General features: G+C 45.9%; 1 protein-coding gene across 1 annotated transcript; it reads right to left on the bottom strand.

Annotated features, from left to right (window-relative positions):
- Positions 1-4,527: 4,527 nt before the first annotated feature.
- COX5B (cytochrome c oxidase subunit 5B) lies at positions 4,528-6,857 on the bottom strand. Its single transcript, XM_081156103.1, has 4 exons — positions 6,153-6,857; positions 5,532-5,605; positions 5,261-5,360; positions 4,528-4,723 (listed from the first exon to the last, which is right to left on the bottom strand). The coding sequence occupies exons 1-4, from the start codon at positions 6,253-6,255 to the stop codon at positions 4,611-4,613; spliced, it is 390 nt and encodes a 129-aa protein (XP_081012229.1). The 5' UTR covers positions 6,256-6,857; the 3' UTR covers positions 4,528-4,610.
- Positions 6,858-15,330: the final 8,473 nt, after the last annotated feature.

Raw genomic sequence — 15,330 nt, 5'->3', positions numbered from 1 at the left:
GCCCAGTGTGTGGCTGTTTTCTTGTGGTTCTTGTGCTGCTGTTTGCTCACCATCTCTGGGGACTTCGAGAGGATGACAGGCAAGATGCAGCATGGCACTGGCTCTAGCTCAGAGGCCTGAGGGTTTCAGTGGTTGGTGGGGCAACGTGGCATGGGAGGCCCCAGGAGACTGGGCTCTCAACCTGGTGGCAGAATTCCCCAGCCTCATTACCCACTTGCTGCAGTTCAGAGAAGCAGAGAACAAGGTTGCCCTCCTCTGCCTTATTCCTGGACAGGGCATCCTGGCGGGCGGGGCTCAGGCTTGGTGCCTTTGCGTTTTCACTAATTTGAACACTTGCTGCCCTGCTCACATGTGGCTAAGGCTGACAGACCAACTGATGCAGACTCAGAGTTTAGACAAGTTGGGAAGGAGAGTGATGGCGGAGGTGTCAATGAGCTGGGCACTGAAGGTAGAAGCTGAGGATAGGAAGGGCGGTGGAAGGAGCAGTGAGAAATGAGTCCAGAGAGTGACTGCCCTTTCCTTCCTTCAAGTATTTGAACACCTACAATATGTCCAGGAGGGTGCCATGTGTTTGGGGTCAATGGTAAGCAATATTTGCCCCCAAAAACACAGGTCAGGAGGAAGAACAGGCCATTTCAGTACAGAGTTGTGGGGCCAAAAGGAGGGGCATCTAACCAGCAGGTGGGGCAGGCTGACCTGCAGGGGTCCAGGAGGAGTTAGCCAGGTGCTGGAGGGTGTTCAGGCAGAGGTAAGAGCTCAAGGAGACACCTGGGACTGGTGGAGCTGGACAGAAGGGCATGGACCTGAGTGATGCCAAGTCAGCAAGATATACCAAAAAGGTAGGTTGGGGCCAGCATATGGAGGGCCTTGAGGGTTTCAGCTATTCTGGGTGATGGGCAGCCTGCCACGGGAGGATGGTTGTCATAGCTGTGTGTTAAAGGCAGTGGAGTTAGTGGAGCTGAGGGAGGGCCCAGAACTGAGATGTAGAAGGGGAGAGACTACTCTGTCTGGCTTGTCTTCACAGGGCATTTTGTGAGGCTTTGTGGTCAGAGAGCAGTTAAGGCCATACGTGTGTCAAGGGGGAAGTGGAGTTTACAGAGAACCCTTTGGGGTTCTGTTCATGTACCACGTTCTCCTAACCTCACAAGCTGAAGCCCTATTTGAGTCCTCCCTCTTCACGTTGTAAGTTACCAAGCTCTGTTGGTTCTGTACTACTTTTCCTGCCCGTCATTTCTTTTTAAATGATTATTTATTTTCCATTGCTTTTCAGAGAGAATAGGAGGCGGGGGGGGGGGGGGGGGAAATATCGATGTGAGACACATTAACTGTTGCCTACCACACATGCCCCAATGGGGGGGAGGCGTGAACCTGCATTGAGGTATGTGCCCTTGACAGGGAATCAAACCTGTGACCCTTCAATGCACAGGCCAACACTATTAACCACTGAATTGTAGCAACCAGGGCCCCACCCATCATGTCCATGATGGCCACACTACCCTGGCTCAAGACCACAGCTCGTTTCCTCACCAATCCATTTGCTCTTGGATCTAAAGCCCAGATAGCCTTGGTTCTGCCACTTCCTAATCCAGAATGTCAAGCAGTTCTCCACTGCCTGAAGTCACCTTCATGAATGACCTGTTGTTGCATTTAATTCAGGCCCTTTGGGACCTGTCTCCTTCCCATCTTAGGGTTCCACATCATCATGCCCTGCTTTGCCTGCCAACCTCTACTCATGCTGTCCTCTGCTGGGAATGACTATCCTGTAAGTCAAAATCCCATCCTTTAAGCCAAGCACTATGCAGCATGCTCCCTCTTCCCTCCTTCCTTCGGCAGGGATGGTGTGGTTAGAGCTCTGGCCCTGCCAGGTTTCTCGCTGCTGGAGCAGAGTTACAGATGAGAAGGTGGTAAGACTAGAATGAACCTTATGGTGTTGGGATTGAGGGGTATGGACTCTAATATAAGTACGTACAGATACTGAAATACGCATCTGTGTGTGAGCACTAGGGTTAGAAATATTGGTATATTTCCTACACCTCTCTGCTCAGAGGGCCTAGAGGCAGTGACAACCACCCAGTAGCAATGAGCACACAGTGTCCAGATCTTGGTTTCTAAATGCCATTCTTCAATGAAAGGAACCAGAGCTCCTTGGAGAAATTCTGAGGCAGAATATAAAATGAGCCTGGAATATCTTACGGTATCATAAAGTATGGACATCTCAAAAATGGAAGGAGGCTTGTCTAAAGGACACAGCAACCATCTGAAGGAGCACCCAGTGGTCAAATCTGTAATGAATTATAAGCTGTGGAATATGACAGTGATGCGTCCACTCTGACATAGATATATACATGGGGGAGAAGGGACAGAACTTTCTTACAGTAAAATTCAAAATAATGTTTACTGATCTGTTGGTGTCATAAGGAAATCACACAATGGTTTAAAGCAACATATAGATCTATAGAAGTAAATCTGGCTGGGTAGCTCAGTTGGTTAGAATCACCCCGATACACCAAGGTTGCAGGTTTGACCCCTGGTCAGACAGAGCACATACAAGCAGCAACCAATGAATGCATAAATATGTGGAACAACAGATTGGTCTTTCTCAAGTCAATAAACTTAAAAAAATCTGACATGGGTCTCACTTGGGCTAAAATCAGAATTACTTTCCCAGCTGCTAGAGGCTACCTGTATTTCTTGGCCTTTCGTCCCTTTCTTCCACCTTCAAACCAGCAACACTGCATGTCTCTAACCATCCTTCCAGTCACATCCTCCTCTGACTTCTGCCGCCCTTGTAGTTATGGGGCCACCCAGATAACCAGGATAATCTCTATCTTAAGGTCAGGTGATCAAGCAACCTTCATTCCATCTCCTGCTTTAATAACCTTTCACTACAGGTCCTAACATATTCCATTTCTGGTCATGAGGACATGCATCTCTTATGGGGTGAGGCGAGGCGAGGCGAGGCTGCTACTCTGCTTACCACGACCTGGAAATGTACTGGAGATTTTTCTTTAAAGAGGCAAAGTGGGCTTGGAGATGAGGGAGGGAGAAGACAGATCGATTAATGATACAGAAAGTCATTTAAGGTGGGAGTGGTAGGGGTAGATTTAATAGATGGCTACCTAGGTGTTCCCCTTCCCACAGGGAAGGGCCTTGAATGGCAGATAAATGCTCGGGCATTTCCTGGAAATGAGATAATGACAAGGCATGGAAGCAATAGTTTTGACCATACCTTTAAAAGGAGACAGTACAAGCCTTTGATTCATCAGTTCAAGTGAAAGATCTAGTTTGAATCAATTTGGTTGAGACAGCAACTAAAGCACCTCTGTGGCTAATCCCAACACAAAATGGAAAGGTACTATTTCCGTTTTATAGGTAAGCATACTTTTTGAAAATTACCCACGGTGTCACAAATATAAAGTGGCTAAATTGGGCTGCTTCTCTTAACTATTTTTTGGTGCTGTTTCATCATCATGGCAAAGTTCAAACATACACAAAAGCAGAAAGAACAATGACCCCCTCATACCTACAGGGGGGATGAGGGATCAATCACACCCCAAACCATTTCTTCCTCTTCTTCCAGTTTTAAACCTAATCCCAGGCATATTTTACCCCTAAATATCTCAAAAGCATAAAAACTAACTCCATTAACACCTAAAAATGTAATACTTAAACATCAAATATCCACTGTTCAAATTCTAATTTCTTTTTTACAGTCGATTTTTCAAATCAAGATCCAAACAAGGTTTGCCACTGCTCTTGCTTGCTCTGCCTCACATCCATTTCATTCTGCAGGTTCTCTTTTTTTTAAAATCCTCACCCAATGATATTTTTTCCATTGCTTTTCATCGAGAGTAGAAGGGAGAGAGAGAAACATCAACATGAGACACATCAATTGGTTGCCTCCTGCACGTGCCCTGACCGGGGCCGGGGATCAAGCCTGCAACCGAAGTACATGCCCTTGCCTAGAATCTAAGAGACCCTTCAGTCCCTGGGCCAATGCTCTAACCACTGAACAAACTGGCTAGGGCAGGTTCTCCCTCTTTTCTCTCCTTGCAATGTTATTTGTTGAAACTTGGTCATTGGTTTCTGTAATTGTTCCATATTCTGGATTTTACTGATTGCTTCCCCATTAACCAAGTTTTGAACCTGGGTCCCTCAAGACTTCAAAATCTCCTCACAAGTTGACTGTCTTTGTAACAGTACTGTGAGAGCCTACCATCTACCAGGCTCTTGATATATGTTCTTACTTCTGACACCTCACAAGGTATTTATTTTTGTAGATATAATGTACCCTGAGAGAACATGTCCCCAGTGACAAAGTAAAATGATGTAGCCAATATTACAAGTCCAGTCAGCCTGACTCCACAGCACATGCTTTCCCCTGTACAGGGTAGTCCCAGTCACAGCATTAGGGGATTGTACATCTCAGTGTACACAAGTGGATGGCAAGCTAATAGTAACAGCTATTTCCAATATAAGAATTACCCATATGTCTCCAAAAACAGGAAAAAAATAAGACCAGCCAACTATGGGAGGAGTCAAAGCAATGTCTAATCTTTATCAGAAACAAGAAACTTGACAGCGTGTTTTGAGTGAGTTAGTGAAGGGGCTCAGTGGGCCAACTGGTGGGGCACCAGCTTATAATGGGTTCCACAGCTAGGGCATCGCTGGGTCTCGCCTTTGTGCAGCCAGAACCAGATGACAGCACTGTTGTCCTCTTCACCTAAAAGAAAAAAGGTGGTTGAAGGCCAACTATTCTAGAAGAGAGGAGACTTTCAACATGAATCTTTTTTCCTCAGACACCTCTGAGACAGTTATGGTTGACATCTTAGATCAGTTCAAGCTGTCCTTTCCATTTTTCAGATGAAGAAACTGAGGCCCTGAGTTTACCTGTGAGTTAACCGACCACATATCAGAGCCAGTATAGGTTCTATCAGTTCCCCTGCCTATGTAGAATCCCAAAGCAGGATCATTCTGATATGTAACCCTACTGCCTAAAACAGTGTCTGGCACAGAGGAAGTAAAATATTTTCTGGATGAATACTCCATGTTGCATCTCCAGTGAGCCAACATTAAGATGTTCTATGCCTCTTGACAGTAAGGATGACCTACTCAGGGCCAGAACCCTCAGAACTACTTATTTACAAACATCGTCTTTACACACATACACTCACACAAAAGATTTGAAGCAGCTTACAGACATCCTATAGAGAAGGGTATATTAAAGAAATGATTAAGAAAGTAGTGGTGGGGTACTTACAGATGCAGCCCACTATTCGCTTGTTGGTGATAGAGGGGACTAAATTAGGGTCTTCCTTGGTGCCTGAAGCTGCCTTTGGGGCTAGCATATTGTACGGGTCCTTAAAAAAAAAAACAAGAATTGAGCCATTATATCAGAGGACCCCTCCTCTCCAGGGACTAGCACTACTGTTCCCACAACCAGGTTTCCTGGATCAAATGCTCCCAGAGAGAGTGCTATGGTCCCATCCAAGGCCGTGAGCTCCAGAGAAGACACAGAAGTTTCCGCTCACCAGTCCCTTCCGTGCAGCCATCATGACCTCCCGCTCCAGCCCAGTCGCCTGGTCGTCATCAGTAGGAACACCACCTAAAGGAAGATACGTGAATTTTGATGTCGCCTGAAGTGATCATGACAGAAGATGCATACAGTTTAAATGGGCTCACAAGCTCCTAAAGGCTACCAATACCCGCTGTCCCCTAAAGGGCCAGAGTCATGATCCCACAAAGTGACAGCACCAGGGAAATCTTTTCTTCCTCCAACCACCGAGGCCACTTTTTCGACACATTTTCTCTAAAAGCAGGTAAGTCAGTCCTGGTGGGGTTCATCCAACTTACAATGCGCGCGGGTCTGAAGGGCGGCTTGGCCCCTCCCTACCTCGCTTGCCGCACCTACCCCCCCAAGGTCACCCGGCGCCTCCATTTAGGATTCTTTCGCAGCAGGGTCAATTAGGTGGGCTGCTGCAGCGGCGGGCGGGAATAACAGGGAAATGCCGGCGGAGCTTGAGGCCCGCAGGGCTGGGGGCGGTCACTGGTGCCCAGAGGAGCTCAAAGGCCGGCCCCGCTGTGCTGTGCTAGTACCCCCACCCCCGGGAGGGCCGCGGAGCCAGTCCCTGGCGCGTCCGGCGGTAGAGTACCTCCAGTCGCCATGGAGCGCACCGCGGCCACCGCATTGGGACCGCGGGCCCTCACGGCCTGCGCGACCAGCGCTCCAGCTCCGCGAAGTAACCTTGAAGCCATCACGCCCGCTACAACAGCAGCACTTCCGGGACAGGCTCGGGAGACAAGCGGGACTTCCGGGGAGGACGCTTTTGCCTTCGCGTCGGCCGTCCGCTTCCGCCCGGCCCCGCTTCCGCCCCCTCACGTGACTGCCCCGGGACTGAAGAGAATGCGCATGCCCAGTGCTGTCTTGCGTCTACCTTAGCGCGCCGGGTGGAGGCTTTGGACTCGTCAGGGTGTTGGTTCTGGTTGGCCGACTTCGCCTTTCACTAACGCGGGGATTTGGGCAGCTCGGTTTGCGGCGCGGGACGCCGTGTCCTCGTCGGTGGAATGCGGCAGCCACACTGGCGTTCCCGTGCGTGTTGCCTGATAGTTGTGCTCGGTAAGCGTGGAGGCCGCTGTGAGAAAGTCGCTAAGCCCGCGTCTGCCAAGAGACTTGCTGGACCCCAAGTGATTCGCGTTTAGGAGCGGCCTCCTAAAGCCCCGTGTTCCCTGTTATGCCGGTTCGTCGTGACGCTCGTTCTCCTGGCAGCGTGGCACCCATCGCGAGCTTGCTGCTTGGCCTAGCCTACGAGAACCCGGGCAGAAAGAACCTACCCGCAGCGCTGCGTCGCTCTGCTGTTGCAGGGGTGTTGAGCTGATGAAGTTTTACAAGTAGTGAGGGGCGGGAGGGTAGGGCCAGATTTCGGACCCCTTCCAGGACCAAGGCCCTTGGTGATGGGTGAGAGGGTGGCCACACCCGGAGGGTATCAGCCAAGGAGGAGGTTGAGGGGCAGCGGGAAGGAGAGTTGATAATGGGAAGTGGAGTCACAGGACATTCCTTGGCCAGAATCCTCTGTTTAAAACGGAGCACATCTTCCACAGCTCCCATGGCCTGCAAGCTAAGGTGTGCAAGCATCTTAGCAGAGTGGGCAAAGGCTTTGCAAACACTGCCCTCCACCGGCTCCTAGGATGTTCACATTGTCAGTATAGCCCTGTCACAGTCTGCCTCCATGCGCTGTTTCCCTACCAGATAGAAAATCCCTTCAGAGCAAGAATTATGCTCTATTCCTCTTTGAAATCTCCAGAGCCTTGCAAAGGCCTCGCATACAATAGGATCAAGTAAACTTTTGTGTACTTACTGCTTGGGCAAAATAAACAATCTATTTGGTAAGTCTTCTGGAGTGTGGTGGTCATTTTGAGGCAAATTGGGGAGGGTTGAAGTCCCAGTGTTTCCACCTGTCTCTTTCAGGTTGGTATTTTCAAAAGGACTTGGTGGAGCATTCCTTCACAGGAGCACATCTGGTCTTCTTTAGTGTCCCCTCCACCAAGAAAAAAAATGGACTCTATTCTGAAGCCAAAAATTTCTTGCTCCTCTAAAGCTGGGTTTTGCTTGGAATGGATTCCACTGTTACTCCCTTCTCTCTCACTTCCACTGTAACCCCTCACCATCAAATTGGAAAAATTTCCCCTTAAATCCTAGGAATAATCCCCAAGAATCTATAGTTGATTTGTACCTGTGGTTAGATGTTTAGTGAGGGAACAAAGCCTTGGTCTGGAAGACAGATGTTCTGGGCTGGAACCCCACAAGCCAGCTCAGCCAGTCACTTTTTCTTTTGGTCACCATTTCCTCATCAGTAAAACTATGATTAGTATTTCCCAAATCATATTCCATGGAATCTTAGTCTCAAGAGATGCTCTCAGTACAAAGGACTTGGTCAGGACACCCTCTGCATTTGATGACCACCCTCTTGGAGATGCATATTGTAGCATGTTAAAGGCTCTGATTAAGACTGCAGCAAAGAATCCTGTTTAATTTACCTGAGGTTTAAACCAGAGTTTTCCCATCTTAAATTGACCACAAAACTCTTGCCGAAGAAACACTTACTAACCCACCTCTCAGCAGACCAGTGAAAAATTCAAGTTGTTTATCAAACTGATTTGCAGAGACTCTTTGAATGTTAGGGAGATTATATGGAGTCCTTTCCACGGGCCAAAGCTGGTCACTATTCGAGAATGAATAAAAAATATTATATATATAATATTATACATATATATAGAGAGAGAGGTAGGGGGGAGGAAGAGAGAGGGAGGGAGAGGGAGAGAGAATATGAGTAAAACTTGATCTCTACCTTGAATCGATCTCAAGTGGGATAGAGGAAGTTGTTCTTGGTTGGGCAGAGTTCACACAAGTCTGAAGCAATGAGGTCAAAAAAGGGACTTAATCTGCATTTCTGTTGCTGGAACAAGCTGCCCTGAGCTCTGACTGGACCACAGAGGCTCTGACCACTTACAATGGCACTTGTAGGGCCAGTTTGTTATTATAACAGCAGTAGGGGAGAGAGTTGCTGTGTGCAGGCCTGCCTGGATCCTGCATCAGTCAGGGATAGCCCAGAATCGAGGGCCCCTAGGAAGGCCTGAGGAAAGTGTGACAGAACGGCTGAACCTCCAGTAGGCTGCTGGGAGCTAGAGCCCTTCTGGCCAAAAAGCCAGGTCAGACCAAACCAAATGTTTTTGTGCAGATGCCACAAATCCAAAATGGGTCACCTGGAACTGCTGTCAGCATGGGACCTGGGAAGGGAGATAACACTTTATACCCACATATAGTGGAAGCTATAAATGAGTAAAAGAATTGAAAGTGTCACTCCAGGCTAGCCTTTGGGAGAATGAGCAGCTGCTTATAGGATGATGGGAAGGAGCAAAGCCAACTTGCCTAAAGTCCCTCTCCTCTGAGTCAGCACCATCATCGGGGTCACTATTCAAAGGACTCTTGGAAACAGCTTTTTCCTCCCCAGTTTTATTACGAAATAATAGACATACATCACTGCATACGTTTAAGGCATATAGCATGATGGTTTAATTTACATATATTGTGAAATAGTTACCACATAGGTTCAGCTAACATCCATTTCCTTACATAGATACAGTAAGTAGAAAAGAAAAATAAAGGAAAACAATTTTTTCTCGTGATGAGAACTCTTCAGGTTTACTTTCTTTTTATTTTAAATATGTTTTTATTGATTTCAGAAAGAAGAAGGGAGCGGGGAGAGAGATGGAAATACTGACGAGACAGAAACATTGATCAACTGCTTCCTGGGGATTGAGCCCACAACCCGGGCATGTGCCCTGACGGGGAATCGAACCATGATCTCCTGGTGCATGGGACAATGCTCAATCAACAGAGCCACACCTGCCAGGGCCAGATTTACTTTCTTAACAACTTTCCTGTATATCCTACAACAGCATTAGCTATAGTCATCATGTGGTCCTTATTTATCTTGTAACTGGAACTTTGTAACTGGACCACCTTCCTCCAATTCCCACGGCCCCACTTAGCATAATACCTTCAAGGTCCATCCATATTTTCTCATTTTTTATGGTTGAATAATAATTTATATTCCACAGCTGTTTTTATCCATTCATCCATTATGAACACTTAGGTTGTTTCCATGTCTTGGCTATTGTAGATAATGCTGCTGTAACCATGGGGGTGCATATATCTTATTGAGTTAGCATTTTCATTATCTTTGGATATACTCCCAGAAGTAGAATTGCTGGATCATATGGTAGTTCTATTTTTAATTTTTTGAGGAGCCGCCATACTGTTTTCCAGTGTAGCTGAACCAATATATAATCATACCAACAGAGCACAAGGATTCCCTTTTCCACATCCATGACAGCATTTTTTATCTCTTGTCTTTTTTTATGATGACTGTTCTAACTGGTGTGAGGTGATATCACATTGTGGTTTTAATTTGCATTTCCCTGATGACTAATGATGTCGAACATCTTTCATGGACCTGCTGGCCTTTTGTAAGTCTTCTTTGGAAAAATGTCCTTTCAGGCCCTTTGCCCATTTCTAAAATTGGGTTATTTGATTTTTTGCCATTGAGCTGTATGAGTTCTTCATGTGTTATGGATATTAACCTCTTATCTGATATGGCTTGCAAATATTTTTTCCATTCTGTCGTTATCTTTTCACTTTGTTGATGGTTTCTTTTGCTGTGCAGAAGCCTTTTAGTTTGATGTAGTCCCACTTGTTTATTTTTTATTTTGTTGCTTATGCTTTAAGTGCCATATTTAAAAAATCATTACCAAAACCCATGTCAAGGAGCTTTGTTTCTACGTTTTCTTGGAGATTCATGGATTTAGCTCTTACATGTAAGTCTTTAATCCATTTTGTGTTAATTTTTGTGAACAGCATAAGATATAGGTCCAGTTTCTTTTTTTTTTAATCCTCACTCCAAGATATGTTTTTATTGATTTGAGAGAGAGAGAGAGAGAGAGAGAGAGATCAACTGGATGCCTCCTGTACCTGCCATGACTAGGGATTGAACCCACAACCTAGACATGTGCCCTGACTGGGAATCGAAACTGCAACCTTCTAGTATACAGAATGACACTCCAATCACCTGAACCACCTGGCCAGGGCAGCCCAGTTTCACTTTTTTACATGTGAATATCCAATTATTTCAGTACCGTTTATTAAAGAGGCTGCCTTTTTTACAATGAGTATTCTTGACGTCCTTGTCAATATTAGTTAACTACATATGCTTGAATTTATTTCTGGGTTCTCAATTCTGTTCCATTGGTCTATTTGTCTGTTTTTATGCTGATACCATACTGTTTTGATGACTATAGCTTTATAGTAAAGATTGAAATCAGGCTATTTCAAGTGTGATGCTTTCTGCCTTGTTCTTTCTCAGGATTTCTTTGGCTATTCAGAGTCTTTTGTGGTTCCATATAAATGTTAGGGTTTTTTTTCCTACTTCTGTAAAAAATAACAGAAGTAGGAATTTTTATAGGGATTGCATTGAATCTAAAGATGGCTTTCAGTGGTATCAACATTTTAACAATATTAATTCTTTCAATCCCGGAACAGGGGATATCTTTCCATTTATTTATGTCTTCTTCAATTTCTTTTGTCAATGTCTTGTAGTTTTGGTATCATGAGTTTGGGAGTGTAGGCCTTGTAAAATTAGTTTGGGAGTGTTTCCTTCTCTTTGATTTTTTTTGGGGGGTAAGTAAGGGTAGGGAGAGTTTAAGAAGGATCTTCATTAATTTTTCTTTAAATGTTTGGTAAACTTCACCAGTGAAGCCATCTTGTACTGGGCTTTTGTTTGTTGGGAAATTTTTTAGTACTGATTCAATCTCCTTACTAGTTACTGGTCTGTTCAGATTTTCTATTTCTTCCTGATTCAGTCTTAATAAGTGGTATGTTTCTAAGAGTATTTCCATTTCTTATAGGTTGCCCAGTTTGTTGGCATATAGTTGTTCATAGTAGCCTCTTATGATCCTTTGCATTTCTCTGATATCAGTTGTAAGGTCTCCTTTTTCATTTATAATTTTGTTGAATTGGGTCCTTTCTGTTTTTTCTTGGTTACTTTAGCTAAGGATATGTCAATTTTGTTTATCTTTTCAAAGAACCAACTCTTAGTTTGGTTAACTATTTTCTATTGTTTTTCTGCTATTTTTAAATTTTTGCTCTCATCTTTATTATTTCCTTTCTTCTGCTAACCCTGAGCTTAGTTTGTTTTTCTTTTTCTAGTTCCTTAAGGCGTAGAAGTTAGGTTGTTTATTTGGGATCTTTCTTGCTTCTTAATGAATATCCCTCTTAATGCCCAAAAGCTCTGATATAAGTATAGCAGTCCCTGCTTGAAATGTCCTTTTCCATCCCTTCACTCTAAGTCTATGTGTGTCTTTTAAGGTTAAAGTGAGTCTCTTGTAGGTAGCATATTGGATCTTGTATATGTTTTTAATTCTTGAAGTCCTTCTTTATATTTTGATTGGAGAATTTAATCTGTTTGAAGTAATTTTTGATAAGTAAGGATTTATTATTGCCTTTTGTAATTGTTTTCTGGTTGTTTTGTATGTCCGTTTTTCCTTGTTTTTTATCCTACTGTCCTTTTCTGTGTTTTGATGTCTTTTGGTATCAGTATCATTTTTGTTCTTTATGTAATTGCTAGAATATTTTCTCTAGTGGTTACCACGAAGATTACATAAATTATCTTAAACTTTTAATATCCCATTTTAAACTGATAACTTCAATAGAATCAGGCCTGAGTGTGCACTGAATTCCCTGGACAGGTGAGGCCACCAGTTTTTCTCTGCAGACAGGGGAAGCCACAGGCTGTGCTGTCTGTTCAAGTGCCACTGTACGTAGGGCTGTTGAGTGGGCTACACAGGTTCCCATGTGCTCTGGTTAGGATCCTTGGTATGACAGCTAATTATCTCTCCTGCCCAAATACAGCAGGAGAAGCAGCTCTAAAATCAGTGAAGCTGTTTGTTATCTTAACTCAAGCTGAACTCCAAGTTCCCTGGCCAAGTAGGTCCACTGGCTTTGCAGAGGTGCCAGTGGTCATCTCTGCCCTTCTCTCAGCTTGAGCACTCGCTGCTGGGCCACACAACTTCCAGTAGTTGTCAACAGCCCTTCTGGTCAGATGGGGCCCAGAAGACACTTTCATGGAGGTGGGGCTATATCTCAGCCCCCTTGCCTGAGCAGGAGGGGAAGGGCCACTCCAGGGCACCCGCAGTTTCCCAAACAGACTTTCCTTTTGGGAGAGGCTGGGAGCTACCCTCAGCCTTGGCTATAAATTAATCCTCTGCCTGTGTGTAGCCTGGGAACCCTCCATGCCCAGTACTGGCTTTTCCCTGAGGCAGTCAGCTCTGCCCATTGCATCTTGGCTCAAGCATCACTGGGCCACACAGCTTCCAGGAGTTGTCACCAGCCCTTCTGGTCAGATGGGGCTGGAAGGCACTCTCCACAGTAGGTGGGGCTGTGACTCAGCTCCTTGACTGGACATACGCACACTGGACTCTAGGGCTGGCAAAACTCCTCCTTGAGCATTTGAATCAGGCAGATCTGTAGCCTGCAGAGTTCCCTGGCCAGAGTGTTCCCAATTTGATTCAGCAGATGAGCAAAGCCACTGGCTGGGATTACTACTTGGGCACTGTAGGTATGAACTCAGTCTGCCAAGATCTATGTGCTGGTTGTTGCAAGTTCCTCCCCTCTCCATGGTCACAGTCAGGCTCCCAGTGACAGCCCCACAGATTCCCCTTCAATCCCTGTGGTGTGATATCAGAGTCGGAGCTCCCACAAAGCAACCCACAATGCTGGGGGAGGCTGGTTGTCCTCTCTGGTTCTGTTTTCCCACTGGAGGAACCAGAGACTCAGGGGAGACCTCTCCATGTGGTGCTGCTCTGGCCTAGGGAAGGGGTAATGCGACCAACGTGTAGCACTTCTTTTACCCTTCTAATGCAGTCTGCCTTGGTCTCTGAGGGGTGGGGAGTGGGGTGCTTCAGCCTTACCCTGTGTTCTGGGACTTTCTCAGTGGTGTCTTATTATTGGATAGATGTTAGTTGTTCTTGTGAGAGGAGCAAAGTCAGGAATGACATATGTCACCATCTTGGTGGTGTCACCCTCGGAAATATAGCTTTTTAACTGGCTAAGAGATCAAGTCATTGGGGTGGGCACATGCAGCACATCATCCCATGGAGCAGAGCTTAAGAAAACAGAATTTTAAGACTAGGAGGAAGAGGAGGCAGAGGAGGGGAGAATGGACAGGTCTTCAGCTGGGCATGGCTAGGCCATGCAAGGGCCCTCTGCTGGGGCCCCTGAGCTACCAGAACAACCCTGTTAGCCAACTTCCTTTTCTGGCCCTTCCGGAGTCCTCTGGGAGGAATGTGGAGGCCTCAAGGACACAGAGCCTGAACACAGTGTTCCAAAGAAATGAGGACAACAAGTCCCTAAAGTAAGGGCAAACCTCTGGATGAGCTCCAGAGTTTAGATGCTGGCTCTCCTAACCCAGCATATGGCTCTGGGCCAGGTAGGTGGCCTCCAAGCCTCAGTTTCTTTATCGGAAACATGAAGGTAGTAATAGTGACCTCCAGCCTGCTGTGAAGATCAAATAGGGTAATGGTGGAGGCAATTTTTTATACTGAAATTTGATTATTCTTGTGCAGGTTATTTTTTTCAATTTTGCCTGGGGCCAGTTCTCTCTCTTTATATTAAACTTTCAAATGATGTTCATTAAAATGGATTTACCTATGTATGTTTAAAACATTTAAATGGCATTCTCCAAAGAACAGTAGGAGTTTGGATAGGATCCTTTCAACCTCTCAGGTATGCCTTTTAACAAATGAAAGATGAATTGATAGGCCCAAATTCTTAGAGGAGTTGATCAAAGGAAGTAAAGGTCAAATAGCAATGTTGCTGGGAAGGCCTCCCAGCACACCAGGGCCGCTGCCTTCTCACCCATCACATCATGGCCCCAGAAGAGGGGCTGGCTCAGGGCATGGGCTTCACCAGAGTCCCAGCAGTAGCCCTGGCCGGCTTAGCATACTTCTACTGCGCTCCTCCTGCCTGATGAACCAAACAGGGGATCATTAATGAGTTATTCATGATGCCAATTAAAAAATCAGTTTCCCAGCCCAGAGGTGTGGCTCCAACCCATGAACCAGGAGGTCGCCCGCTCCATTCCAGGTCAGGGCACATTCCCCGGTTGCCGGCTCAATCCCTAGTAGGGGGCTTGCAGGAGGCAGCCAATCAATGACTCTCTCTCACCATTGATGTTTCTCTCTCTCTCCCTATCCTGTCCTCTCTCTGAAATCAATAAAAATATATTAAACAAAAAAAAAATCAGTTCCCCAGAAGGGTAGGAGTGGGTTTTAACCCATGACAGGGTTGGCATAAAGAGAAATGTCCTAGCTCAGGCCCACGCACAGGGTCAGGGTTCAACCAGCATTTGGGTTTAAATCTGAAGGCGGACAACCTACACACACACACACACACACACACACACACACACACTCAGCTACACACCAAAGGCAGATACGTTCTCAAAGCAAAACGTGACGAAGAATAACCGTGGACGGTAATTATGAGCAGAGTGCTCTCGGCACATACATCCCCGTAGCGTTTAAATTCTGCAAAGACCTCAAGTGGTCGTGTGGCTAAGTCGTCACTAACTGTTTTGGGTTCAAATCTTGATGCCACCCCCTTAAGTCCGTGCCCTGGGAAGTGGCTCCTTTCCTCCAGGCCTCAGAGTCCTCCTCTGTAAAACAGACGTCTTCGTACAGGTGAGGGGTCAGTAACTTGGTTCAAGCGAAGCGAGCAGC

The sequence above is a fragment of the Miniopterus schreibersii genome (assembly GCF_964146895.1).
Source record: "Miniopterus schreibersii genome assembly, chromosome: 13".
NCBI lineage: Eukaryota > Metazoa > Chordata > Mammalia > Chiroptera > Miniopteridae > Miniopterus > Miniopterus schreibersii.
This window is presented reverse-complemented; position numbering and strand designations above follow the sequence as displayed.

Excerpts from the sequence above, each read along its gene's own strand:
- COX5B (XM_081156103.1), bottom strand. The coding sequence starts at position 6,255 with ATGGCTTCAAGGTTACTTCGCGGAGCTGGAGCGCTGGTCGCGCAGGCC. Across the intron at positions 5,361-5,531 it reads TGGCTGCACGGAAGGGACTG|GACCCGTACAATATGCTAGC; the intron begins GTGAGCGGAAAC and ends TTTTTTTTTAAG. Across the intron at positions 4,724-5,260 it reads GCGAATAGTGGGCTGCATCT|GTGAAGAGGACAACAGTGCT; the intron begins GTAAGTACCCCA and ends TTTTTCTTTTAG.